The sequence below is a fragment of the Struthio camelus genome, chromosome 16 (genome assembly GCF_040807025.1).
Source record: "Struthio camelus isolate bStrCam1 chromosome 16, bStrCam1.hap1, whole genome shotgun sequence".
NCBI classification, from domain to species: Eukaryota; Metazoa; Chordata; class Aves; order Struthioniformes; family Struthionidae; genus Struthio; species Struthio camelus.
Genome location: NC_090957.1, coordinates 20945790 through 20973765, shown reverse-complemented (window position 1 = coordinate 20973765; position 27976 = coordinate 20945790). Strand labels below are relative to the sequence as shown.

At 45.5% G+C, this 27976-nt stretch overlaps 1 protein-coding gene across 4 annotated transcripts; it reads left to right on the top strand.

Moving 5' to 3' along the window:
• The first annotated feature begins 4 nt into the window (after positions 1 to 4).
• AKAP1 (A-kinase anchoring protein 1) lies at positions 5 to 27833 on the top strand. 4 transcript variants are annotated; one of them, XM_068910197.1, is made up of 11 exons: positions 5 to 23; positions 14547 to 16245; positions 18314 to 18447; positions 19844 to 19970; positions 20570 to 20697; positions 21907 to 22084; positions 22699 to 22849; positions 23498 to 23565; positions 25045 to 25118; positions 25978 to 26043; positions 26169 to 27833. In XM_068910197.1, the coding sequence occupies exons 2-11, from the start codon at positions 14571 to 14573 to the stop codon at positions 26229 to 26231; spliced, it is 2664 nt and encodes an 887-aa protein (XP_068766298.1). In that variant the 5' UTR covers positions 5 to 23; positions 14547 to 14570; the 3' UTR covers positions 26232 to 27833. The 4 variants fall into 4 exon arrangements, with proteins under 4 accessions (XP_068766298.1, XP_068766296.1, XP_009688694.2 ...); XM_068910195.1 differs by lacking the exon at positions 5 to 23 and adding an exon at positions 95 to 171; XM_009690399.2 differs by lacking the exon at positions 5 to 23 and adding an exon at positions 425 to 552.
• The last annotated feature ends 143 nt before the right edge of the window (positions 27834 to 27976 follow it).

Here is a 27976-nt window from a genome sequence, read left to right as displayed (position 1 = left end):
GGGCGGGGCGGGCGCCGGTGCAGGTCGGAGGCGCCAGTGCGCGGCGGGGCCCGGCCGGGCGGCACGTGGGGACGGCGCGGCCCGCGGCGGGCGGGGGGCGGGCGGGAGCGGGACTGGCGCCGGGCACCGGGCACCGGCGCGGGGGAGGGGGAGCGCCGCGCCGCACGCACTGTAAGTACCGCACCCCCCCCCCCCCCCCCCGTCCTCAGCCCCCTCCCTGGGCCTGTCAGCCGCCAGGCCGCCCCGGCGGGAGGCCTCCGCGGCGCGGCGCGGGCCTGGCGGCCGCTCCCTCAGCCAGGTCGGGGCGGAGCGGAGCGGGCCGGGCCGGGCCGGGCGGCGCGGGGCTCCCGCCGGCAGCCAGGCCGCGCCGGTGACCGCGGCGGGCCAAGGTCAGGGGCGGCGCGCTCGGGGCCGGCCGGCCCGCGGGTCACCCCCGGCGGCGGCGGCGGCTCGGAGAGGAAAGCAGGGGGCGAGCGGAGCGCCGCAGGCTGGGTGCTACCGGTGGGGATGTCTCGCGTTGTCTGCGGTGCGATAAAACTCACTCATAGTCGGGTAAGGCCCCGTCAAGCTGGTATTGACAAACTTCTCGTGTATTGGCCTTTTTTGTTTTTTTGGTCTTTATGGCAGTGTATAGCGTGGTGTGTAGTCAAGGCTGTAGGAATTAAATTGCATTTCTCCTCAGGAAGTAATATCCTACTGTCCTTGCCCTTCTGGAAGAAGTTTTGTTGTTTTGCTCTTTATTTTTTCCTTGAGGGAAACAAGTCTAAGCTACTTGTGTGCCGGGGTTGGGCAGCTTGGTCTGGGTCTGGCTTTCTAAGGTCTTTGTGGCAACCTGGTAAAGCATAATATGAAGCTGCAGCTGTGGCAGGGCAGAATGAGTAGGCATCTCGCTAAGGGCATCCTTTTCATGGCAGGTGATCTGCAGTGATAGGAAACAGCAACTGAAGCTGCACGCTGCCACGATCCACATGGCAAGGAAAAGTAAGGGGCCATCGGATGGAAGTAATTCTGACTTTCTGCGTTTCTAGGCTCGTGTGCTGCCTTCGTAAGGTTGGCTGTTGTGCCTACACCTGCTGGGTGTTATCAGAATTGCTGTGGACTTTGTCTCAGGTGAAAGGAAGTGGCTTGTTGCTGGGGAAAGTGGTAGCAGGAGAAGGTAACTTTACTTTTCTCCTGTTTGCTTTGTGCCTGTGAATGATCTACTGAGTTACAGCCGTATGTCTGGGTGCAGTATAGCCAAGGAAGAGCACGTGACTTGCTGGAGTGCAGCACAACTGCTTGTAAGGGGTGTGTGACTTTTCCTCGGTAGCACGTGGATTGGAGCTGTCAGAGCAAGGGAGCTGAGTGGCATTGGCTCCTCTGCCAATGGGTCACTGTGTGACCCTGCTCAGATCACTTAACCTCCTCATTCTTTAATGAGCTACCTGCGTAATGGGTGAAATACTCTGTAGCCTTCAGCTGACCTAATGTGCCTTTCATCCAGTAATCTTAATGTACATATGATGTAGCCTGAAAAAAAGGATAGTGCAGTTTCACTATATGTGTCTTGATTACACAGTTTTATTCTTGATTAATTGGCTTACATGTAAGTGCTCACCTAATGCTGAAGAAAATTAAAACTCTTTAGTAAGTTAAAAGGAGCAAGAAACCTGTAGAACTCAAGTTATGCTGTAAGCTTACTAGAACCCACCTTTTCATTACATAACTTTCTGTACCACTCACCTGACAGTCCCACAGCTTCTGTTTCCAGTGCTCCTTTGAGCTCTCCAAGGACTTCTAGAAGCTCTCATGAGACAGCAAGGCTTGGGGGAGTTGGGCACGCCAACCTCACTGTGGTGGTACAGTACCTTGCCCAATGGGGCCAATGATTGTTTGCTCTGCCAGACGTGAAACAAAATCCTGGAAGAGGCTGTCCAAGGATATCATTAGACTCTGGAGGAGCTGCATGAGAGGGCTGTAGGAACCCAGGTTTTGTGTGTTCTTGTAGCTGCTGCTTATTTAGGTGTGCTCTCTGTAGTCGCACCAAGTTTCGATACCTGGCCGAGGATCCATGTTCCATCTTAAAGCTACCTGGAGGTGCTTTGGGATAGCTACGTTGAAAGTCTGTCTCTATCCTCTTTCATCAACTGCCTAGAAAGCCTGGGCTTTAACCTAGGCGTTCCCCAAAGCCTGAAGTTAGACAACAGGAATTCCCCTTGCCAGCCACAGTGTGAGATGAAGGCACCTGTAGTTCAGATCCATCATGCTACATAGGTTCCTAATTCCTGCAGGTCCTCATAGGAGTTAACTATGAGAGGAGTCTGGTTGTTGAGGATTGCAGCCAAAGCTGTTCAGAGCCAGAAGCAGGTGACTTGCTACACTGAGACTCTTGTGCTCATTTCAAAAATGTTGCAGGCTGTCTTTTGGGATATTTGAAACAAGTCTAGTTTTTGCAGTAGTAGAGTTATCTGAAGAGCGTAATGCTTTTAAAGCAACATACCCTACTTATCTATAGCGCTCATCTTCCATGTGCGCTTAACTAATGTGAGCAATTTATTTAAGGTATTTCTAATGTCCATGGAGACTGTAATAAAATCAGGCTTGGTATCCCCAGGTGCCCTCCGCAACATCTAGAAGTAATTAAAAAACATGAATTACTTTCAGTTATTTAATGTTTGAGATCTAATGGCTGGCCTTCTTTAAACTGTGATTTCTAACTACAGTGCTCGTGTGGAACTCTTCACGCAAATGGCCTGGTTAAACTTTGTGAAGTGTAACTTCAGGCAGCCAGTTTGAAATACTTGTAAGGAGCTGTTTTATTCAGCAGGTGCTTAATATTTCCTGGAAGTTAAGGCTATTGAGTTTGCTTTTCGCAGGGATCCCAGAAGGTGATAGGTTTGCATGTAACTCATTGCTTTGCAGTCTGTGTTCAGCTGCTCTACTTATTAATTGTCCCCTGCAGGAGTTCTGTGCAACTTTGCTGCTGCATTTTATACACTAGCTGGAAGCTGACTATTAATTTATGGGATCTGTACATCACTATTGGCAGAGTTATTTCAGAAAAAGGTCACTTTAAATACACCTTCAGCTGACAAATCACTGCTTGTAGACCTGAAGAGGTCCTGGTGAAATTGCCTTTGACCTCTGCTGCCACCTGGCAATGAGGATGAGAAATTTACCATGTGCTGTGGCTGGGTTTGACTCCATGTGTATAAATAGCACCAGTTCCTGGCAAAAGCTTATGATCTCCATGTGCCTCTTCTGTTGGGGGCCTTAGCTTTGCATGGGGATAAATCTGTGAATTGGTAATTTGAAGTCTCTGGAACAAAGATTGGAGTATGCATCCCTGTAAAATTCAGTGCTGTGATCCTGCAGTTTTGCCCTTCCTTAAAGAAGAGTCTCTTTTGTAGTGAGCTTGGACTTGTGTTCCGTTTCCTACTGAAATTCAGGGTTAGGAAGAATTTTGTGGTGTTCATGGGTGCAGGAAAGAAATTCACACATCATTTCCCTAAAATATTCCAAGCTGAATGTAACTTACTATACTGTTTACTGCCAGGTGAAAAGGATGGGCTCCTGTCTGTAGCCAGAAGACCTATTTTCTGTTCCCTGTGATGCCTCCAACTCAGTGTGACTGTAGGAAGCTCACTTAATCTGTGCTTTTGAAAGACTTTTAACTTTGCTTTTGAAATAGGGTTGCCAAAAGCAGAGGAAAGGAGGCAGCCTGCAGTCTTTGTTGGGGGAAGCCTTTCTGTGTATGAGAACAGCCCCTAGCGTAATTTGGGCGAGGGCTTGTAGGTACTACTGTAATACAGATCAAAGTGAAGCCTGTCGCTCTCTGATTAGGTCTCAAGTATGTTGTATAACCTCTTGTAGTGAGCTTGTTAGCGCATACGAGTTATCTTCCTCCTTGTTCAGTTCAAATGTCTCTTGGTGAAACCTTTGCTGTTCCTTCCTAGCGTAGATGAATATAGAGTGCTTTTTTCACAGATGCCCGATAGCCTTCCTCTCTCTGCACTCCTGCAGTTTATTCTTAGCAAGCCAGGCTCTGTGCGCGAAGATTTCAACTGAACAACACTGCTTTTAGCTTTTCTATTTGTCTAGTCCAGCTTTTGTTTTGAGAAGCTGTTTATCAAGGTCTCATTGCTGTGCACAGTAAACCTTCTAGTGAGTAGGTCTTGATGCTGTTCTCTGGATACCTGTTTGGTCTCAACACTGCCTCTTTTCTCACTCTCTCTTACAGCAGTATCAGTGTTGTGATGTAAACCTCACTATTCTTTCTCCTTGAAAATTCAGATCTCTGTTTTTGCGTTGTGGGCGGAGTATATTGGAAGCCTTTGGTTAGTTTAGTCTCTGCTTTTGGGTGTTGTGAATGCATATTTTGTGGAAACTGAAGCAGATGCCAGGCATTTGATTTAGTTGCTTTTTAAAATTTTCATTTATAAGCTGTGTTTAGTGGACCTAAGTTCAGACAATGTCTCCAGTAGCAAAGGCTGCTTTTGTTTCATCAGTGTAGAAGCAAACACAAAAAGCATAAGATGTATTTGTTCTGAAATTCTGGAAAGTGATTTGTCTCATTCTCCAAGCTGGGTGAAAATGCAGAAAGAAAGAAAGACGATAAAATCTGGATTTTTGGAAAAGGTTTGCAGCACTGTGGTAGATTATAAAGGTAATAAAAGCTGCTTTGCCTGTGTTGTAGAGGACCAGTTCTCTTTCCTCTTTAATGCAAGACACTTTTTAAAAGTTAAGTCTGGACTGGTGGGTGTGTCAGGGAGGAAAGAGATTTTTTGAGAGAGACGGTGTGGGGGGGGTGAGGGGGGGAAATAATCCACCAAACCTCTGGGTAGTAACTTGAGGAACACAGTAAGGGACAGGGCACAGCTGAAGCAACCATGCTGGTTGCAGCTCAGTGTGTGCAAGACAAGTCCCAGCAGGTACCTGGCAGGTGAGGAGGGAGTTATGTTTGTGTGGATCCATTGGTTGGGGATCTTTGAAGGAGAAGCAACAACTGGTATTTAAGCCCCTTGGCTGTGAGAAGTGCTGCTCATTCCCCAGACAGGGATACCTGTGCACTGAGAGGATTAGTCTGAATCCGAGGACTTTCTCTGCAGTTTTAAGTAGGATGAGAATGAAAAGGTCATGTGGCCTCCAGCTCGTTTGTTAACCTTTCCTGGCTAATCTGAAGCAGTAGAACTCTTTGTCTGGCTCTGTTTCTGGAGCAGACTCCAAAACTGGCAAACAAATCCACCAAATTTTGAGGAATAGCAAAGAAAGTATTGATGAAACAGTACAGAAGCTGTTTCTGAAGTTTGATTCAGTATCTCGGATAAATTTCTCACGGCTTTTCTAGAAAGGTATCTTACCTTTCTCTGTAGTAGAGGATTCATGGGGAGATGTTAGCTTGGTTGAGGAAGCTAAATAATGAAACAATTGGAACAGGAAGGTAATAAGATATAAAGTGCAGGAAGGAGGTTGATAAGCTGATAGGGTTAATGTTAATTGCAAAGTGTAACCTGTGACTTATTGTGCAGCAGGAATGGTCAGCTCAGGGTCTTGCCTTAATCCGTGCAGCAGTGCGGGTAGTAAGGGGTGTTTGCATGTGTGCGAGTTTCTTGGTAGTTTCAGAAGGACATATGCAGAAAAGCTGTACTTTGTCTAGGCTGATGCTTTTATTGTAAACCTCTATTTTCAAGTGTGTAAATATGAACTGTTCTGGGTCCTCCTGCTTTGGCTTGAGAGTGATACTGTTGTAGCTCTGGAGCTCTGCTGGACCTGTCCTGAGCACCTGAGTGGGAGAAAGTGCAGAGGAGCAGAGACTTTTAAATGAAATATTAATAAAGCCTGGGCCGTCAGCATAGCAGCTTCAGCTGCAAAGGAAGGGAGGGAGTTGTTGTAGGAACATCACTAAAGCTGATTACTCTGAAAGCAGTTTTTATCTTGGAGATAAGAGGCGGCCTGGTCCTGGTAGTGTTTCTTGTTCCAGAGCTCTGGTTTGGTGTGTGCAACAACCAGCTCCTTCAGTTTTTTTGCTTATGTTGTAATTTATCCTTCATCAAATAGTACTATCAATTCTTAAATATTTTAAGGATGTGGAGTGGTTTTATTACTTATTTTCATCCGTAGACATGACTGCTTTGTGAGTTGTGTAGCCCACGTTAACTGGGCTTTGAAAAGGCGGTACTGCTTAAGGAGCATCTCTTGCTCTTCTTGTCTTTTGATACTGGTGTTTGAAGCAGGAATTACTGCAGAACTCTGAACTTAATTAGTTAACTACAGAGAAACTTAATCTGTTCACTTCTCCTTAAAATAAGTCCCCTCCAGTTTGAGATCTTACTTACCTGGCTCTTCCCTGTCCTTGGATGTTTGTAGATACTGAGTCATGTGTTTTGAGCTGTCACCTCTTGATGACAAGGGTGATGTTCTGATTGTGGTACAGCAGGATATGCTGGAAGAAAAGGGTGGGAAAGACAGGGATCGTAAATGCTGCAAGATCCTGTGGCTGAGCTGATTGACACCCTGGCATTCAAAAGGAAGATTTGAGGCAAGGGGTTGCAACTCAGGGACACCGCAGACCATTGTGGTTTCATAGATCCATCCTGTGAGGTCTTTGTCATGTGCTCTTGCCTGGGGTAGGAGACCTCTTTGGGGGACAATGAGGGGTTTGAGTCTGAAGGTTAAGAGGTTTCCCAGGAGGAAATGGAAGAGATGAGTAGCCCCTCTGTGGGCTTTCTACCTCCTGGGAAGGTGAAGAGGCTGATCTGAATGGTCTCTCTCGTGAGACCCTAGTCCTCTAGGGTAGGCGTACCTGGCTTTTGCTGAACGTGGGGCAAGTGCTGGTAGGTCTTCTCATGCATGTTTCTTTGCGGTAATTTCTCTTTTCCTAATCTTGCTGGTAAGGCCTCTAGTCCTTTAGATTTTTGTCAACTGCTGTTCTTATGCCTCTTAAAAGGCAGAGCATGTGCTACTAGCTATTTTTAGCATGGAAAATTTTAAGAGTCCACGTGGTCCCATTTAGTTTAACTGTGCCAGCCTTGTCCAGTTCTCTTTCACCCAGATAGTATTTATTTCCCGAGTGCTGTATCACTAACTATAGGGTTTGTAGGGAGGCATCCCGGCCTTGCTGTGGAAGCTGAACTTCCAATTTAGCTGCTCGCTTGCTCTGTGACCCTTCAGACAGTCTTCAGTTCCAGCCTAAGATTTTTCCTGTACCTCGAGGGTCTTGAAGCATAACTTCTCAGGGTGCCTTCATGGAAGGGGAGCATTGTGAGGTGGGGACTGCCGGTGCTGCAGAGTATGGGGCTGCTGGGGGCTTGGTTCCTTAGGAATGGTCCTTGTCTCTCTCCTTCTAAAGCTTTGAAGCGGCTTTACCCACAGAACGGATCTTCTTGTTGAGTATAGAAAGCTCTGAAAAGCGTTTGGAGTGAATGCTTACTGAACTCTCCTTTTGGACCTTAAGAATGAGTTATCTGGCTTGTCTGTGAACCTCGTGCTGCGAACATTTCTAACCTTATAAGGATGTGTATACTGAAGGATTGTTTGTCCTGGCCGGAGAAACAAGGTGGCTTAAAACACTGCTCTGGGACCCTAATGCAAACAAGCGGAATGAGTTTGTCTTCAGATTTTCTAAGGTAGGCAAATACACCTTTCACTACCTTTCACTCTTACTGTACTCGCCTCCCGGTCCTTACTGGGAATTTTATGTTAGTCAAGTCAGAATATGGTTTTGGAGAGCTGTCCCCTACTCTCCCCTTGATGTCTTAATCTCGTCCTGATCTAATGTGGGGATTACTGAGCAAGTTGAAAAAGTCTGTCCTAGCCGCAGCTCTGCAGCCCTGCCTTGACATAAGGTGTGACATTTAGACCAGATTCCTGAAATGCCAGCAGGAAGTGGAAGTGGTCAGTGGCGCAGTGCAAGTGCATACAGTGTGTGAGCTCTGTGCTAGCTCACTTCTATTTTTGGTGCAGGAGCACATGGGATCTGCATGCTGGGGAACAGGACTGGAGCATCCAGCGCTTCACGCTGGTTCTGGCTTTTGCAAGCTAATAGACCCGAGTCTGAAGCCTCTGGAATTGTTGCACTTTCCTGGTTGACTCCTCCTGCCTCTGGAGTGCAAAGATTGTAGGGCAAGGCTCCATCCAGTTTGGCAGTGTTTAAGGCCATGTGACTTGACGAGTTGCCATTTTCTGCTCTGCTGCTGATGGGAAAATCCCAGGCTTTCTTCCCCCGTGTGTTTAAATGATCCCATTGCCCCTGCACTCCTCAACTGGCTGTCAAATTAGTAATGGAGAGAGGTTTTTGTTGCTCTTAACTGCTTTGGAAAGTGGGTGTGGGCTTTAGGAGCTCTCTTACAGTAGAAATGAGAGAGAAGTATGTACTGCATGTTGCAGCCTTTCTTGTGGCACCACTCAGTTGAGCAGGTTAAAAATGGGCCATCACATCAAAATGGGCATCACATCAAAAGTGGCGTTGTGGCCAGTATGCTAAAATCAGGCCACCGAATTCTATCGTGTTTATTTAAGGAGGTGTTTGTTGGTGTTAGCTGTCACCTAGCCAACCCAGAGCTTTTAAGATGTCTGCTGGCATTTTGTGCGGAACGAGTGCCTTGTTTTCCTTTTCTAGTTGACAGGAGGAGGGATGTGGAATTCCCATTTAACGTGGTCACCAATAGTGTAATGCAGCTCTTGCTAAAACTAGCCAAATTAAAAGCATCAAATTAAACTAGCTCCACAAGGAGCAGTCGGCTAAACCAGCAATCCCCGCTGTGAGAGTGAGGTTCTCGATCTTAAATTATCTTAGTGTTTGAAATGATGCTTAAAGCCTGGCAGACTAAACAGTTTTTTTCGGGATAGGCCTGTCCCTCTGTAGGGCATCGTGCTACTATCTTCCTGCACTGCAGAACTGTGTGGGACTATTGTTTGTACAGTTGGTGCAACTTCATAGAGAATCGGGTAATAATAGGGCTGTCTGTTTAATCATGGAAGCTTAAGCTTGTTGGGAATGGACTTATGTGAGCTACTTTAATTTGAGTTTGTGGTATGCCTGTGAGACAGCTTGTGGGGTGGTTCTGCATTAATTATAACAAACTTGAGCGGACAGCAGATGAGCACTAGCAGTGGTTCACAATGTGCCATTGTATTGTATGGCATAAATGTGAACCTTTTGTCTTAGGAATGTGCGAACTTCATCCTTTCCATTTACCAAGTTTAAAAAAAAAATCTGAGTTACTGCACAGAATTGTTCTTTTGAAATGCTAAATCTTAGTTTAAGGAAGAATTCAGATGTTACCACTAACCCTAAGTTTATCTTCAGCAGTGAGCCTGTTACCTGATTGTATAAAGCAATTTGGAAGTGACTTGGATTTTTAGAAGAAATTGGATGTGACTGTCCAGTAAATGCAGACTGTAATTTCCTGTGCAGAACTGTATAAATATCTCATTCATGGTATTCTGGAGATGTTTCTGTTTTTCTTAAATCATGTCTGTTGTCAATCTGACTTGGGAGTGAGCAAGAAAGTTTTCTAGTCTCTGTTCTTGCCATTCATTTACTTGCCTCAGTTCTTAGGACTCTGCAGTAGACAACAAGGAAGCAAGATTGGAGTCTGAGCTAGCTCAAAGTTGTGGGATAGTGGGGATATGGCTGGGGGTGAGAGATCTTGAGTGAATATTAAAATATCTGAGACTTGATGTGCCGTTTGAGCTTGAAGGGGGGCATGCTTTTTTTAATCCCCCCAGCTAATATGTAATCAACTCTTCTCAGGGCCCTAGTTTTCATGAGGAGTTGTATTTGGGAACTGTGGTCAGAGTGCTTGCTTTGATAACACAAGTTTTTTCCGGTCGAGACAGACTAAGCATAGTCCACAGACTGACTTGATTGTCTTCTCTTGTATAAGAAATATTATGCTTCTAAAAAGGAAATAGATAATACTCTTTTCCAGTGGGTGGTTCCCATTTCCATGACTTTGCTATCTCCTAAAAACAATCTTTATTTTTGTCATTCATTGGAAAAAGTCTTGACGCCTGTTTGGAGAAGTCTGTAGTGTATAAGCATTGTCAGGCACGTTGTGTTTTGCTTTAATTCCCGCTCAGTGAAAATGTAAATACTTTGCAGTGAGGTTGTTCTCGGGACCTGGATAACTGTTTAGCTTTGTGTTCCAGTGCAGATCCTTGTTAAGGAAAGGCATGTCAACCCTGCCTCTTATAACTCAAATTAGGTTTGTAAGTGGGTGACTACAGCTGGGACATGAGTGTCTAGCAGCGTCCGGGCAGGGATGGGTTCACACACTTTTTAGAACAAAAGAAGCAGCATCCAACTCTCAAAAGTCAGAGGGGTCACAGCTGTCATCCTAGTAAACTTAGATGTGGAACAGAGCTGGAGCTGGGCTTCTAAATAACAGGATCTCCATCCAGGCTGCTTCTGCTAGACAAAGATCACTGTATTATAGGGTATTGGAGCACAGTTCCTGTCTCTTCTAAACACTAAGACTCATCTCTAGGAGGCTGAGAGAGGAAAAGGTGTTGGTTTCACTCAACATGAAGTAAAAAGCCTACTAAAGAGGCCAATAACTGCAGCTGAAGGAAAAAGTGGAACTTGGTCACAATTCAAATAAAAAAAAAAAGTGAATGTGTCCTTTTGTTCATGTTCGGTACTGTTTCCTAACTGCTGTGTGGCACAAGAGGATTTGGAAGTCAAGGCAGGAAGCATGAAATTCATTTCTTGGCCGTATCGTGGGCTGCCCTTACAGGTCCACTGGCCAGCAAAAACTGTCTGTCTTGGCAGTGTACTGAGCTGAATTGCAGAGAGCTCTTCAGCTTCTTCAGGAAGAAATTGGATTAGGATTATTAAGGATTTTTGTCAAAACCAGGAGTATGAGGTTAGAAGTTGGCCCCACTGAGACAGGGAAAGGCTCCCTTTACCTGTAGCAGCCTCAGCAGCGGAGCAGCTTGTGGGCTGACCGTGGGGAGTGCGCACTCTTGCAGGTCCAGATTTGTAAGTCAGCTGGAATTTAAAAGCTCCTTGTGTCAGTTTACATTTGCTGCTCTGCTTAATGTAACTGGCAGCCTGGACAGGGAGTGGATCCATCTAGGCCTGGAGGGAAGAAAAGGCTACAAGCAGAGCATTGGCTCAGGCTCCAAGGTACCCAAGGCTGTGTAGGCAGCAGGGGCCTAGCATCTCTGAAAATCCCCTGTGCAATACTTCCTCGGTAGCCTGTTTCCAGGGAGCAACAGGAGCAAATGCCCTGAGCAGTCTAAGAGCAGGAAATGCTTTAGCCATTTGCATGCTCTAGACACTTGTTAATGCATTGGAACTGATTCATAATGGTATCTGCCTTTATGCAAGCACCATCCTGATGTGGAGAAGAGGCAAAGCATTCTGCCATATTGCTTACTGGTCTATTTATAGACATGAAAGCATGCTCCTAAGCTGCTTCAGTGCCTAAAAAACCCACAGAACCCTCTTTAAGAAAAGACTGAAACTGCAATTAACATGCTGAATAGGGTATCACTTAAAAATGTGCCTATGCCCTGGATTCTGATCATAGCATAAGCACTACTCTCCAGGGGTGAGCAGTGCTGGTGAATGATGTGGCATGTTGAGGCCTGGAGGGCTTTGTCCTCTCTATTCAAAAAATGCAGCCCAAGTCTTTACACCATGCCCTGCTGTTGTGTGTGCCCTAAACTTGACTAGAAGGAACCATTTCTGAAGCAGTCAGGGCAGGTCTGACTGTTGCCTCCTTTAGTGGTATTCCCTGTGCAGATGGGCAGATACACTCCTGAAATTCACAGTATTTTTCCAGAAGGGTGTGTAATAGGCTGCAGCCACCAATTCAGGATGCTGTGCTCCCAGGCAACTACTGCATGTTAACAGCTCTTTGTTGCTGTGACTTTAGTCAGCCGTTCGAAGGCAAGAGAGTCTCCATTTATCAGTAGTTGGTTCAAAACAGCATGCAACCTCCATATCTTGAGTGATGTCTTTTGCTAGCGCAGTCCTGACTAAATTATCTCTTCCTGCCTGTCCTGTTAATGATGGTATCAAGGCTGTAATTTAGATCAGTGTAAGCAAACTTCAAGGTCATCTTGCTGCTCACTGTAATGCACTGGATCAGGAATAGTGTGCTCTTGCAAGCTGTGGGCAGCTCAAACCCAGCCGGAGTTCCCTTGGCATTAGAGGCACGAGAAGGTGCTTTGCTTGTTCTCCCTCTAATGTATTGTGAAATTGAAGTAACTAAAATAGCATTTCACTAGGCAAACAGTATGTCTCTGATTTCTTCCCTCCTAAGTACTGAACCTTGATTCCCCTTCAGTTGGAATGACAGGCTGATTCCTGCTGAAAGGGTTCACAAAATGAGCTGTAGGGATTCTTCTAACAAGGTTAAAAAGGTTTGCCCCCTAGAGACGGGAGAAGTCTTTAGCTTTTTCACTAGCACCTTACTAAAGCACCCATGTGCTGACTTACCAGTCAGCAGTAAAAGGCCTGGCGACCTCTTACTTTGATGGGGGTGGTGTCTTTTTGAAATGTAAACAGTTGCTGCAGCACAGAATTCAGCATGCAGGAGAACTGACTTCCTTGTGTGCATGCATTTATTCTTAAGCTGTTCAGTGCCGCTTAAAGGAGATTCACTATGAGGATGAGAGTTTGAAAAGGGGGAGTATGTTTGGAGGTGTCTAGCTAGAATCAGCCTAGTGTATCAGGCTGGGCTCAACTGTAGAGGGGGGTTTGCTTGATAGGGCATATGAGAAAGCTGATGAGGAGCGATCAGACTTTGAGGAGGAATATGAACTTCCGTAGTGGAACAGACAAGTGGTCTGCAAAGCAAATCTTGTTTGGCACTGCCAGTATCAGATGTGTAAAGGTACAGGGAAATGCAAGTAACTTGAAGTTGAGGAGTGGAGAGGCCTTAAAGGGATGTTTCTTCCTAAACTGCTTTAGAAACTGATTTGAATCCTAAAGAGAGTTCATGTCTTCTCTGGAGTTATTGGTTCCAGGCTTTGGGTTCAAGTACTTGCTCTGTCTTCGTTAGCCCTAGAAACGCACAACTCTCTCATTTACTTCTTGGCTCAGTGACCAAACGATTGCTGCTCTTGCAGTCCTGACTTTGAAACCTGTCGTTTAGGCATCTTTGAGTGGCTGTTTCAGAAGACATTTGAGCCAGCCGTTTTGTGCTTCACAAGGCCCTGAAATCATCCTTCAGAGGGTTTGCTTGTATCCAGTAGCTGCATCTGAAAGCACAGGATGTTCCTCTAATCCTTGGCACGCTGCTTTGTAGCCCAAATTTTTTGGAAGTTATCTTCAACTGCAGGCCTTCCCGTTTTTAAGTCAGTCCATGTATCCACATAAAAGCTTGCAAATCTTGTTCCTCAGTCTCAGCCACTTAACCATCGAGGTCAGGTTTCATGCATGTCCCAGGCATCTGTGCTTAGGAGCCAATCCTGCAAAGCCTTCTCTTAGTGGTATATGTTGACATCTTTCCACAACAGGGCAGTGTAATTCTCTTGCCCACGGAGGCCTCTGTGGGATGTGGTGGTCATACCCAGCTAGTCTTATAATGCCCATTGTATTGGGGGTTAGTTTCTCCAAGGAAAGTAACTTGCTTTTGTTATTGCTGTCACCTGATTTACAGCTTCAGTCCTCCCGTTATACAGCTATGTCCTTTAAGCAGAAACCAAACTGCAGGTAGATGGGAAAGTTGACGCTGATCTTATTGCTAGTCTGCTTAGCTTGCAAATCCATTGATTACTGTATAGGATGGAAAGATGTGTGAGCTCTGAGAATACCATGTCAGCAAATGCTGGGCTCTTTGTCCCTTGGTTTTTAATGTGTACCTATCCTGCAGTGTTAATGGCTACGTAGGGAAAAGAGTCCTTATTCCGATGTTGGGCTTCCCATGGAGAGTGAAATGTCTGAGGGGGACTTCTGGTTATTGGGAGACACTTGTTTCATGAGGCTGCGGTCCCTCTTTGCTTATGAATTACTTCAGTGTGTGCATAAAAGTAAATGGAGTAGCTACGTGTTGCTGCTTTGCTCATAATGAACTGCAGATTCCAGTGTCATTCTGGCACCAGCCTCTTGTAAAACTGTGGGTGAGAACATGTGCAGAAGTATTTTTTCTTTCGTGAGGTGATAAATTTTAGAGATAAGCATTGTCAGTCTATAAAACATTGCTTCAGGAATGTGATGCTACCTTTTAAACTGAGAACTGGAGGAGACCCGCTGCACATCAGATCTGAGTCTTTGAATGTTTGTAGTACAGCTGTACTGTGGACCCAGTCTGACTTTGGAGAAACTTGCAGTGCTGGACGCGATCCATGTGTATAGTATTGACCTATAAAGGGGAGAAAGGAGAAGGGAGGTGAAACTGTTTGCCCAGATAAGTGTAACAGTGAGATGTCTGGGTATCCTAGGTAGGGGTCTTGTTCTATGGGCTGCTGGTAGAGCAGAGATGCAAATTTAAACAGTGGCTGGAAAACAAGCTTGTCCACACTGTTAGAAATAGCTTGAGGCATCTGTGAAGTTTTAGCCTTTCTGTTGACTTCACTATTTTAACACTTTCTCTTTCTGTTCCCCCTTCTAGGTGTAGTTGCTGAGGCTCTGTAAAATGGCTTTACGTTTCCGCACTTTCTTCCCATATGCCTTACCTGGAGTGCTGGCACTTCTTGGCTGGTGGTGGTTTTTTTCCCGTAAAAAGGAGCATGGAAACAATCATGACAGGCGAGCAATAGCCATCACGGAAGAGCAGCAGGTAGAGCTGCCTGTGAATGGTTCATCACCTCGAACAGAAGCACATGCTCCTCAAGGACTGCCTCTCTCCTCAGAAGAGGAACACCCAGAGAATGAAACCTCGACCTCCGTGCTGTCAGCAGGGTCGATGACGCCCTCTCTTATGCATCAGACTCACGAGAGGCTAGATTTCTCGCAGGACCTTCCAGCCCCAGCAATAACAACCATTCAGTCCAGCACCCTTGAGGACGACAGTGAAAAACTGGAAAGAATAGGCTCTCAAGATGAAAGCAGTGTCCCTGCTTGTGTCTCTCTCCCTTTGGTCTCGAAGAGTGCGAAGTGTCACATCAGTGCTGTGATCAGCCCTAAGCAGGATTCCAGCTCTAGTGCAACCGAAGGTCAGTGGCCATCAGCATCGGTGACACTAACACAAGAGTCTTCGGGAGTCGTGGAGGAGGTCAGCAATGCAGAGCAGTCAAGTGATTCTTCATTTAAATCCCCTAAGGAAAGCCAGATGCCAGAAACTGTGCTATCAGATACTGGCTCTGTGACAGCCCTCCATTTGGGATTGGAGAAGGAAGCCAGTACCCCACTAGCCTTTCTCAATAGTGAAGTTGAAGAAGCTGTATCAGGTCACAGGGATTCTGTAGTTGGGATGTTATCAGATAGTTGTATGAAGTCTGCCTGCTTGGAGCAGTCCAAGGAAGAAGAAAGGTCTGAGTCAATTGACAGTACTGTGCCTGTGTGTCAGGAGGAGGACGCACAGCCAAAAGGAGATGAATTGGAAAGAGAGAGGATTGGAGGAGTGAGTTTAGACAAGGAAGAAGTTGAGAAAATTGAGCAAGTAGCAATACAGATCATTTCCAAGGTCATTTTGGCAGCAACCGAGGAAGTGCTGTCTGGTTCTGTAAGTGACGTGTCCAGTCGGATCTGTCAAGCTGCAGCCAGCCGAGCTGAGACGCCTCTGGAGAGGGCAAGCATTGCTGCTTCTGATCAGATGCTTGCAGTGGAACCTAGGGGAGGGGATGAGCATGTTGCTGCCAAGAGTGGTGCAGTGGTATCTACATCCCTGCAAGCAGAGGAACATGATCAGTGTGTGACATATTCCAGCTGTTTAACACACGGCCGTTTATCCAGCCCAGTTCAGGGAGACCCAAAAGAGCGTCAGGTAAAGAACTGTGTACACAGTGAGTCCCCAGGAGTTGGTCGGACTCCTATTGCAAACCACGGAGGGTCCCTGGGAGAGTCACATGTGGTTATGGAGGACTCTGGGTGCAGCACATGTGCGTCCGAAGATGGGACAAGCGTTGAGGATCCATTGCAAAACACAATGCTGTCTGTCACATCAGGCCAGCATTCGGACTCACTGAGCACATCTGCAACCCAAGACACATCTGCTGAGCAGAGCTCAGTACCAAGCGAAAAGCCTCACACCCCGAAGCTACCTGAAGACAGTAAAGTGCCATACAGTAATGGGATGCTGAAAGAAGACAGTCCAGACTTGCGTCACGACAGTAACTGGACAACAGAGACAGATGGAGATCATTCAGGAGGTAAGGGATATGAGAAGCCTCCTACAAAAACATGGTGAGCAAGGGTTTTTATGTCTGTAACACCTCTGATTCGCAGTGCTATAATCAGATGAATCCTCCTTATGTTAAACTTCCCCCAGTATATGAATCCTTGCCCTTCATGTTCAGGTGGATATAACTGATCCAAGCATTTACTGTCAGAATTCCCATCTCTGTAGGATCCAGTGCTAGCTAGATGATCTTCAGGATATGTCAAAAGGGAGTGAACAGTCTGGCCCCTTTCAGCACAATGCTTGTCTAAAGTTAACTGTGTGCTTGAGTAGTGTAGTGAAATGGAGCATGTCAGGATGAAGGTCAGGCCGTTGAACACCTTGCTGGGTTGAGACCTGCTAAAGCAAATCGCTTCTGCTTCAGTTCAGGCAGCCCCTGGTAGGCACTGGGTTCTTACCTCTGCTTATGGGCTGCTGCTGAAGGGAGGCTGTAGGGCAGGTTTTGGAGATGCTGCTGCATGAATCGGGGAAGTGCTCCGATGAATTGTGATAAAATCAGTTGGTTGCAGACCAATAACCCAGAAGGCTTTTTGCTTGGAAGGGTAGGTGCATGCCAAGAAACCCCACCAGGGAACAATGTTCATGGACTTCCTCCGTCTGTCTTGTTGCATTGCTTTTGCCTTCTAGATGCTGCATAGTGTGTGCCTGGCAGAATACAAAGCTGTATGAATGAATATTGACCCGTGTGACCTTGGAGATGGATATTAACATCCTTTATGGGACCCTGTGGTGCCAACAGCTCTTAATGACAGGATGTCTTTTGCTACAAAGCTAGGGGGAATGCCTCTTATAAAACATGAGGATTGGAGTTACCAAGTATTTAGGATTAACTCCACAAAACGATCTCACTAGTGATAGTAAATAAAGGAATAAAATGGGTTTGCCTTGTGAATGCTGGTATGATGGGGAGATGTAAGAATGTGTTGTGGAGCCTGTCTGATGACCAGGACTGAAAGTGCTCTGTCCAAAGATAGCTGAAGGGTAGGGAGAGGACAGATAGCAGGGAAAGTTGTGAATGTGACTGTGTTGGGAAAGACGTCCCACAGCTGTCCTTTACGCCCTGGCTGTGAGATTTAAATCTTCCTCCTTGCTTAGAAAGTCTAGGGCAAACAGCTCTACTGTCGGCCTTTGACTTTCGAAGTGTCTATGCTGTGTGACTGGTTCAGGTGTGGCAAACGTAAAGCAGCTGTTGAGATCATTTGTCTTTTTGGTCTTGCACTGGACGGTCTGAATACTTACGAGCAAGTAAGGATCTTCATGCTCCTGCTGATTAATCTGGGGGAAGGATCAGCCTTGTGATGCACCAACTAAATCTTAGATCTAGGAAGGAAACTGTTGAAGTTCTTGCCTTTCCCAGGTAGGAATGTTCCTGATATTGGCTGCTGGTTTGAGAACAAAGTGTAGCTCAGCTCTGGCACCTTGCTTCTTGAGGCATATGAGAAATTTGGGCAAGAGGCAATCCCTAATCCTCGCTAGTAGTGGGCACGCCTCACACTTAGGGGTTTCTGTGTTGCTGTGCAGCCCCTATTGAGGCGGGAAAGTGATGTCAGTACAGGAACCTGATGAAGAGGTTGCATGTCCTTCCCTGCATGCTGAGCTCCATGTGAAGAGCCCTGTTCAAACCATGGGGGAAATGCAAAATATCTGAGCTAGAGCAGCAGGCAGCTCGGTGTTGATGTTAGCATAGCATGATGCTAGCATTCCCTTCTGTGGTAACTTTGGCTTTTAGAGTCCTATCTCTGCTGCTGTGTAAGGTGTCATCATGTTTGAGGGTCTCCTGCTGAATTCAGGCTTCTTCTGTTGTTCAAATTTTTCTTCGGGAACAAAAGGAAACTTTAAGTAGGCTGTGTGTGACAGGGCTTTACTGTCTGAAATACAGCTAGATACTGGACCTGTAACATAGAAAGGTCCTGTGTGAATGCGTAGGCAAAGCTCAACCTAGCCTTTCTATGAAGTGAGGTATTTTCTTGGCCTTGTGTCTAGTAGCTGGATTGACTCTGCAGATTGTTTGAATGCTGTGATGTGCATGTGTTTTGTAGGTTCGGATGTAAATAGTATGGATTCTGTGGACAGCGGCTGTGCCCTGGGGAAGACAGAGACTCACCCGAACTCTAAGGCAGGAGGAGAATCCAGCAAGTCTGAGCTCACTATCTGGGAAATAGAGGTTCCAAAGGTAACCAGCTGTCTGCCCGGTCACGCTTCCTGCCCTGCCCTACGTAGCAATCTTCTGGTTCTTGCAATCTGCTACTGTCTCAGTGCCATTCCAAGCAGATCAGCAAAGACTTAAGCTTTTATCTCCCGTTAGAACTCGGCAGGAGTGAAGAGCCTGTACACACCTGTAAACAAGAGGTCTGTAAAGGCTGTGCCCAGGGTCACGTCGGCCGTTAAGCTCATCGTTTCCCTTTATCTTCTACCCCAGTGTCTTAGATGCTCTGAAAGTGTTCAGAAGGCCCTGAGAGTGCAGAGGTGCTAAGAGCGGGTGACTTTTATTCTTCTTTCCTCCTACATAGGAGGGTTATGTTTCAACTGCCTGTCTGAACCCCTGTTCACAGGCTGAATGCTGATCTGAGCTGTTCTGTGGAGCTACTGCACCTCTTTTCTTTGTAGTGGGCTTTCTATTGGGTTGAGAGAGAACCTATTTTTAAGACTGTCTATATTCATCCGTTCTTCCCTATTTTGTATGTGTGAAATCACGCATGACTGCCATGCACAACACTGCTCTTGGGAGTTCTGCTCCTGAGCAGACCTGAATGTTGGCAGCTGCTGACATAAGATACCAGCTCCCAGCAGGATGAGCATGCTGCCTTGAGTGCTTGGATGCTCTGCACCTGGTGAAGACATGTAGCAAACACTTTGATGGGACAGTAAAACACAGGCCTAAGGAAGCAGATCTGCAGTAGAAGAGAGTATGTTTCGCTGGTTAGTGAAGATGGGCTGTCACTGTTTCCCTGAAGTAGCTGGCTTTGAATCGGGTAGGATTATCCATACTGACTTGGACCCGGCACTTCTGCCTTGGTATTTGGTCTCTGACAGTAGTGGTGGCAGGTGCCAGTGGAAGAGTATAAGGGACAACAGAGATGTCTGTCATCCTGCGCAGAACAGTCCAGGGGCTCTCTAGTTTAACAGGCATAATAGCCCGCTTTCCTCTCCTGTGAATTCGTCTAGTCCTATTCTATAATCTAGTTAGCCTGTGTTTAAAGTGAGAAGACTTTATATTTTATATTTTAAATGAAAGATACATGTAGCATGGTTTGAAAAAGGGGGGCAGGGGCGGATTCAAAGAGGATGCGACTTCACTGACTGTAGGAGGACAATAACTTTCACCAGGCCTGGCTTGTCCCGTGGTATTTTTGTTACGTTCATTACATGGATGTATAAAAATAAGTGGGGCTTACTGACCTGTATCTACCTTGATTTATTACAGACCAGTCGAACTCTGCACTGGTCCAGTGTTGCCTTTTGTGTATTCTGCCTGACCCTATGCCCTACAAGAGAAGGGAGTGTGGAAATAGCGGTGTTAGATCTGCATTTCTCTTCCTAACTGTTGCTTTCTTCTCTCTTTGATAAAGCACTTAGTTGGCCGCTTGATTGGCAAACAAGGAAGGTACGTGAGCTTCTTGAAGCAAACATCTGGTGCCAAAATTTATATCTCAACACTACCTTATACCCAGGACTTCCAGATTTGCCATATAGAAGGTAAGTGAGATGTCTCTGTGTTCATGGTCTGATATCCAGCTTGGGGGCTCTTAATTAGGTGGGCAAGGAATTTAAACAGGTTTAGTGGCGCAGAGTCCATTGCTTTAAAAAACTCTTCTGCTCGAGGACAGTGCCGTTATAGGTGATTTGGCATCTACCGTTACTATGTCCTGGCATGTGACCCCTCTATACTGGAGGTTAGAGTGAATTTTTAACTTCCGCAATTGGTTTAGTTTAACTAACACTTTGCAGGATCACTTCAGGGGCTGTGGGATATTATATCAAATGGAACCTGGTGGCACATCTTCTGCTAATGTGAACTGAGGAGGCTGTTAGACTAAATGTGGCTGAAAAATATCAGTGCAGTCAATTAAATGGGTTCATACCAGATGCTACAGCTGTTGAAACTGGGGGCTGTCAGCCTGAATTGCGTATGTGGGTCCCATCATCAGATTACATGGTCGGTAACAATTTAAAACTTCTGAATTGTTGATATAGCCCAGAATGCTTCTGGTAGCTATGTTGCTCCTTTTAGGAGGTGTGTACGTGTCCCTAGCATGTCTGTGCAGCACTTTCTCTAATAGACTTCTGTCTTCCAGGATCCCAGCATCATGTAGACAAGGCACTGAGTCTGATTGGTAAGAAGTTCAAAGAACTCAGTCTCACCAACATATATGCTCCACCTCCCCCATCACTGACGCTTCATTCCCTCCCTATGACTTCCTGGGTGAGTCCCAGCTTGCTGGCTATGCTGATGTTGGAGTGGAAGGCTATTGTTGGTCACTGTCGTCATGGCAGGCTGTATTCATGTGGCCCTCTTCCAGTAGGAGCATGCTGGTTCGTAGATTCCCTCAGAAACAGTCTTTTGATTTGTGTGGCTATCTGTTGCCCAGCTTATGTGCAACTGCTGCAGATCAGACTTTATCCACCTACTGTTCTGTTACTGTTTCCTTTCTGCCTGAGCTGGAAATTGTAGCAGAATGCTCCACCAGGCCTGGGTTAGTTTCTTGTAGTTGCACATCTGGCCTAGTAGGTTTTTGCCTGTAGGCAGATGCATTTGCCTGAGGAAGCAAGGCTTCAGGCTGCAGTTGTGTGGATTGCCTACCCGCTCTGCTTAAGGCCCACTTGCTGGGTGATCAAAATGTCACTGTGATCAGTTTTCATTGCCACTATTGCCCCGAAATCCTGGAACTAGTCTTCTCAATGTTTTACTACTTTAAGGTATTTAATTGCACTTAGAGGAGGTTTCTGTGTCATTGTTTCCCAGAAGAGTTTTTATGCTGCTTTTGCTTTCCAGGTATTTAGAAACACTCCTTTACTTGCATTGTGCATCAGAATCTGTGAAGTAACTGTGCGTATAACTCATCACGGATGCTAAATCGGGCTTTTCTGGAAAACTGAGTTTGTGCTGTGAAACTAAAGGCCTTTTAGATGTGTTCTGAGCAGACAATGCCTTAAGTTCTGTGAAGTTACCCAACACAGTGGCTCTCTGGTGGCCAGGGAAAATCATCTTCAAAATAAGAGACCTCTGTGACAAAATCTTAATTTGAACAGCCTCTGCCAAGATTACCTTGATGTAAGAAACCCTGAGGGCAGGGGATCTCAGGTTGCGCTGTGGAGATAGCGCAGCATGACTTGAGCTGCGTTATTGCTCTCCGTTCTTTTGGGTAAATAAGTTTGCTCTGTGCTTATAGCCTGTTTGTGTACAAGATGAGCCCTTCTCCAAATCTGATGTCCATTAGAAGAACGTAGAGCAACACTGAGTACTTTTCCTCATCCTGATTCAAAGCAGCCTTTTGGAAGTACATAATCCTAGAGTGCCAGGGTTTTCCCATCCGTGGCTGTAAGCCTCAGGATTTGCTGGTGGAACCCAGGAAGATATGTATGTCTAGTTTGAGCAATCGATGCTAATGAGAATCTCTCTTCCTTATGACAGCTGATGCTACCAGATGGAGTCACTGTAGAAGTGATCGTGGTTAACCAAGTCAATGCAGGGCACATGTTTGTACAGCAGCATACGCACCCCACTTTCCATGTCCTGCGTAGCCTGGACCAGCAGATGTATGTCTGCTACTCTCAACCTGGAATCCCAACCCTGCCAACACCTGTAGAAGGCAAGTAATTTAGCTGCTCACAAATTGCTCACTTGAGGGACTTCCTCAAGTTAGGCCTTGGAATTTTCCCAGTGTATGAGAATGTGGCATTTCACTTGGATTTTTTTGTTTTTTATATTTATTTATTTACTTTCTGTTATGCCACTCATCCCCGGAATACCTTCCGGGCCACTTATCTCGTTCTGAATTCAATATGCAACTAAGTCTAACTCGGACTATTTCTAACCAACTAAGCGTCTGATGTATTTTTACTAACGAACAGTGCAGAGCTATTCCTGAATCTCCGTAGTGTCATTGTTTGGACACAGCATGAAGTGGAGGGCCCTTCATATGGAGGGGGCTATTATCGCACGCTTTCCTTGTCACAGACCTCACTGTTAGTGACCAAAGGCTGGAAGGGAACGGGAGACGTGGATAGAGCAGTAAATTGCACGAGTGGCAGCCTTCTGATGAGAGCCCAAGGGGAGGGAATTGTTGAGAGGAGATGGAAGCAGCATAAGAAATGCTGTTAATTCTCAGTAGATAATTGTGCAGCACTGCCAATACTTGAAGTGCTGACTTCTAGAAAACCCCTAATGCTGAACCTTTCTTCTCTCTTCTCTTGTGCTTTGCAGTTGGTGTTATCTGTGCGGCTCCAGGTCTGGATGGGGCGTGGTGGAGAGCGCAAGTTGTTGGCTACTTCAAAGAGAGCAGTGAAGTGGAGATCAGATATGTGGACTATGGAGGATACGAGAGAGTGAAAATTGACACACTCAGACAAATCAGGTCTCCAGCTCCTCTTTCATGGCCTGAGGCTGTATCTAGCTTGAGCCTACATCATAGGCGGCCATATCGTTTGAATTGCTCACGGGATTTTCAGCACTGAGATGAAGTGGAATCAGTGGAATGGTTTGCCCCAACAGTGGGTGTGGATTCCTCAGGAACGTAGCAAGCTCTTGCATGGCTTTTTTGAGGGAGAGGGGTGAGGGACTGCAATTTCAGCCACTTCAGTGTGGAAGCTGAGCAAAAGGAAGCCTTCAGGAGGTCCAGAGGAGTAGTTATTGCTGGCTCCTGGAAAAACTAAAACTCACATTCCCTGTGCCTGAGCACCTGTTGGCTAGACATGTTGAATGAGGGTTATCTTATACAGGCCCACAAGTACTTGATTGTCCCAGCTGGAGTGCCCTACAGGTGGGAGAAAAGAAGCACATCTTCCATTATGGAAGTGATCTTTACTTTGAGCCCAATTCAATGTGGCGTGCTAATCACAAAATTTATTGCTGCTGCTTAGACTGTTGAAAAAATTGACTGATTTTTGACAGTTATCAATTTAAAACTTAATTCCTTTTAGGCCAACTGATTAATCAATGTTAGAGAATACAGAAGTAATTTTAAAGCTATATTCTTATTCAGGTTGATTCCCTTCTCTTTAAGGTCTGATTTTGTAACACTACCTTTCCAAGGAGCAGAAGTTTTGCTAGACAACGTGGTGCCACTTCCAGGTAATGGAGCTTTCAAGGCATACTGTTGCCGTTCCTCCTCCCGCTGGTTCAAATGGATGCCAGCTGTGTACAAGCAATGATTCTGCCTAAACTTTCTCCCTCCCATTGCAAGTTCAGCCTCTCGGGTGACTAGAGCAAGGACTGGAAAAAATGCGCTTTATTCTTCTGTATGTGCTAGCATGGCACAACCAGTTTGACTTGGGAGGGGAGGGGGGGAGATGATAAATGTCCAGACTTTTTCCTGCCTAGAAGAGAAAATTAATTTTGTTCTCCTAAACAGCAAGTTAGCAGAACTGTCAGGATATAACTGAACTGTATACTGTAGCTGTAACTATTCTGCCTTCTGTTGTTGAGCATCTGTAAATAAACAGATGCAAACACAGTCTTTAATCTGCTAAACAAACATCGGACATTGTCCTGCTGAAATGACTGTGTACGGTCTTGTATTCTAAAAACTGCCCTGCAAGCACTGGAAAACTCAGTCACTGCCTAGGAAGGCTTCCTATTTTTTTTTTTTTTCCTGGTGCTGTTAAAGATACTTGCTGTATTTATGTCTAAAAAGCTGCCCTTCTGGGTGCTGAAGGGGTGGGTTGTAGGAACTAGGGATGAAGCTAGATTTCATCACTCGAACTTGTGGGGCTGATAGGACTTCAGTTGATGCAGCCCCTGCCAAAACTGTAGATGGATGGCAAAATGTAAGCTGTTCCTAGCAGAGTTCAGTGTTTTGCGTGAGGTAATTGACCTCCTTCAGTATTTATGGAGGTGTAAGGAGTTTACTTGCTTCCAGAGATGGTGTCAGGGTGGAGAGGACAAAGGAGAAACTTTATTTTGCAGCTATTTGATTGGAAATAAGCAACTTCCCTTGAAAATGAAAACACTCGTGTCCTGTCTCATCTTCACAGTATAGATTGTAATTCTGCTGGCTGGAACACAAGGATTTCCTGCAGCGTTACATGTGGACTTAGCAACAGGACCCCTCTGTGCTGCTCAAGCTGAGAGACGTGAGCTGCCAACACTTAGAGCATGTTTGGCGCTGTTCAGGTGCCAGCCGGCCTGTGGAACAAATTCTTTTGAGTTCTGTTTACAGGATTGTACTCTGTGCAGGGTCAGCAAAGTCTTGGGGCCCCAGAACTTAGCTTATTAAGGATCAAAATATTGATGGAAGCTCAAAGGTACTGCAGAAGAATACTCTTGTGTCTCTGGAGCCTTCTAATTCATCAGCCACTTATGTTCACATTAACTTAGCTAGCAGCTTTAAAAAGCGCTTCATCCTTTCCCTTCAGCAACACAGCAGGCGTAATACTTGTGTGATCTTCAGCTTAATAAACTGGTTTCTGCAAACGCCTACAGCAACAGTGGGTGAGGGTTCTCTGGCCTAACTTATGTAGAAGGTCAGACAAGATTAGCTTAATAGTCCCTTCTGGCCTTTAAAGCCTGTGAATGTCTCATTTGTTTTCTGCTATTCTTTTCTCTCCAAAGACGAGGATCATTTTTCATCAGAAGCTGATGCAGCTGTTAGCGAGATGACCAGAGGGACAGCACTACTGGCACAGGTACATGAGATGTCTGGAAAAGCCTTACTGATTTTACTGTAATCGTTATCTTCTCTGCCTCCCAGCATACTGTTCATGTTAAAATCAGAAACAAAGCCAGGGCCTCTCAGCCCAGTTGCTGGGCAGAGTTCCTGTAGAGAAATCTCAGCGCAGAGAATAGGCTGTGAGTTGTTTTTGTGTGGTGTCACCGCCACTCATGGCTGCGTGTGGCTCCAAGGAATGCACAAAATAGGGCAATACTGTTTTGCTAGGTGATGGGGGCAGGGAGAGAGGAGGGCTGAATGGGCTTGCAAGGCACAAAATGGAGTGAGGTTGTCCAGCGGATAGTGTATTCACCTGGCCTTGCACAGCTTCTCAGTCTCCAGGGCAATTGCAATGCTGACATCCAAGATGTGGCCCCTTGCTGACGAAAGGGAGAAGCAGGACTTCTGCTAGTATCCGAGAGACTTCCACACAAGGTGCCCGATCTTAACAAAAGAGGTTATTAACGTTAATGTTCTTAACCTCTTTGAAATGCCTCTGACAGTGGCTGGAGCAATCCACATAAGCTAACTGAAGCAAGTGGGAACCTGATGGCATTTGTGACAGTCAATCTCCATAGCTTCCTTTGGTTCAATCCAGTGCTCAAGAGCATCTCTAGTTCTAGCCGTGGTAGAGATTTGAGGGAAGAGAGCAAACTTACTAACAAAGCGTCCCAGCTGCGTGGTGGCAGCAGTACGTTTCCAGTGGTGTGCTGAGCGCTGTGGCCTGCACATAAGTTCATGTATCAAGTATCTGATACACAGTGAATGGTGCCAGCTTGTATCTGGCATGGCTCGGATCAGGATTGCTGCACCCTAATGCTCTTCTGTGTTTCCAGGTCACAAATTATGACAGTGCAACTGGTCTGCCGCTGATACAGTTGTGGAGTATGATGGGAGATGAGGTGTGTATGCTGACTTTAGTTTTTTCAATCACAGTTTGAGTTTATGCACCCTCTGTGATTTAAGAGCTTGGTGATGTTTCTGGCTAGTGGTTTGTTCACCTCTCTCTTTCCAACCTTCCCTTTAGGTGGTGTCGATAAACAGAGCTCTGGTGGAAAGAGGATTTGCTCAGTGGATTGACAGCTACTAGCAATGTCCGAGATGCCTCGACAACTTTTTCTAACAAAACAAATCCCCCCTTTTTTTTTTTTTTGCACTGTTACAATTTGGTTTGGCAACCCCTTTTGGGAAGAACTGTTTACACCTGTGTACAGAGTTTTGCGGTCCATTGAAACTTGTTTTGCTCAACTGTTACCACTTCACTAGAAACACATACCTCATCTCAGTGAAAGGCGGGGTGTTAAAAGCCATAATGAAAGATACTGTAGCTTTAAAGCAAAAAAAATTCTCCCTGACCTCTTCTCAAAATAGAATGGAAAAAAACCTTAAAACCTTGGGGCTTGCTTGACGCTAGCAAATGCCCCTGAAATGTTAACTGTGGTTGCATGTCTGTTCAATATGTATAATACCCCATGAACTCAGTGTCTGCTTTTCTTAAAAGTTACATTGACTGTCCTTTTCTAACAGGCTCTGCCTAAGAAACCAATGGATGTTAAGGAATTTAATGTTCAGTTTATGGATTTCTCTATATTGTGCCACCAGCCTGCACAAACTGCGTTCATCTGGGATCTTCCTGATGCCAGGAGGTAGATGAATTGCATTCATTGCACTTACTGTGGCACATGTCTCACTGCAGTCATGTTTTCTAGGCTTGATCTGCTTAAGGAAGAAAGCTGCTCTGTGCAGATGCTTAAAGCGCAGGATATGTTACCACTACAGTTATTGCTCTGAAATCTGTGTTCCAAATCATATATTTAAAGAAAAGAACTGATTGCCAAGCCCAATTGTAATTTGTATTTTTCTAGCTGTGCAAGTCTGTAAATATATATAAAAAATATCATTGTAATATTTTGTACAAGAAAAACACTGGAAACAAAGGGAACTTTACAGAAACTTTTTCACACCAAAATGTCCTATGTAGGTAGAACTGGTTTGGAGTGCGTTAGGATAGCTGACATATTTGGAGCATCCGAATGTGGGAGTGTTTCTGCTCTGCTGTATACAGGATTAGCATTCCCTTAGATTGCTGTCTGGTTTGAATTGTGATCACTGCATTCTTTGCAATGTTGCTGTACAGATCTGTTTTCAAAAGAAAATTAACAATTTGGCATTAATATTGCAGTGGTGTTCTCTCTCAATTTTTTTTGCTCCTTTTTAGATATCTGTCATATGGAATTTAAAACTTTGCTCAAGTAATTTAAACTGACTTAATACTATTAAACACATGCCCCTCTAACGTATATCATTTTAGATGTGTATTGAGCTGGGATTTATTGCTGGCAGAGAAGACGCTTGCCGGGAAAATGTTGACGTAGTCAGTCCCCCAAAAAGTTTTTCAGGTGATTTCAGGGATGTCTTTACATCTTGTGAGCTAACATGTCAGTGTACCACACGTCTGGATAGTTGCCTACAAAAGCATTTGGTCCGATCCCTTCCAATATGGTATGGTTATATCCTTTTTTTTTTTTTGAGTTCTCTCCTATTCGGCGCTTATGATTTAATGTCCATGTTTGCAATAATGTCCAATGGAAGCTAAATTTGGTAACTCAGTTAAATCTATAAAACATATATCCTCTTGGAATGTTTCTTTCCATTTCAATTAAAGCTCGAATTTTAAGCCGTCTTAATCAAACTGTGATGACTAAGAGCCTTCATTTCCAGATCTCTTGTGATGTAGGGTTGGGAAGGGAGCTCAGTGGGGTAAGCAGGTGAGATAAGATCCTGATGGCTTTTCAACAGATGCAGAAAGGTCAAGCTTCAAAACTCCTTGGGTTT

Bases quoted from the DNA above. Each gene is read 5' to 3' on its own strand.
- AKAP1 (XM_068910197.1), top strand. From the start codon at position 14,571: ATGGCTTTACGTTTCCGCACTTTCTTCCCATATGCCTTACCTGGAGTG. The intron at 18,448-19,843 runs GTAACCAGCTGT...TCTTTGATAAAG, and splicing joins GGGAAATAGAGGTTCCAAAG to CACTTAGTTGGCCGCTTGAT. The intron at 22,085-22,698 runs GCAAGTAATTTA...TGTGCTTTGCAG, and splicing joins CCTGCCAACACCTGTAGAAG to TTGGTGTTATCTGTGCGGCT.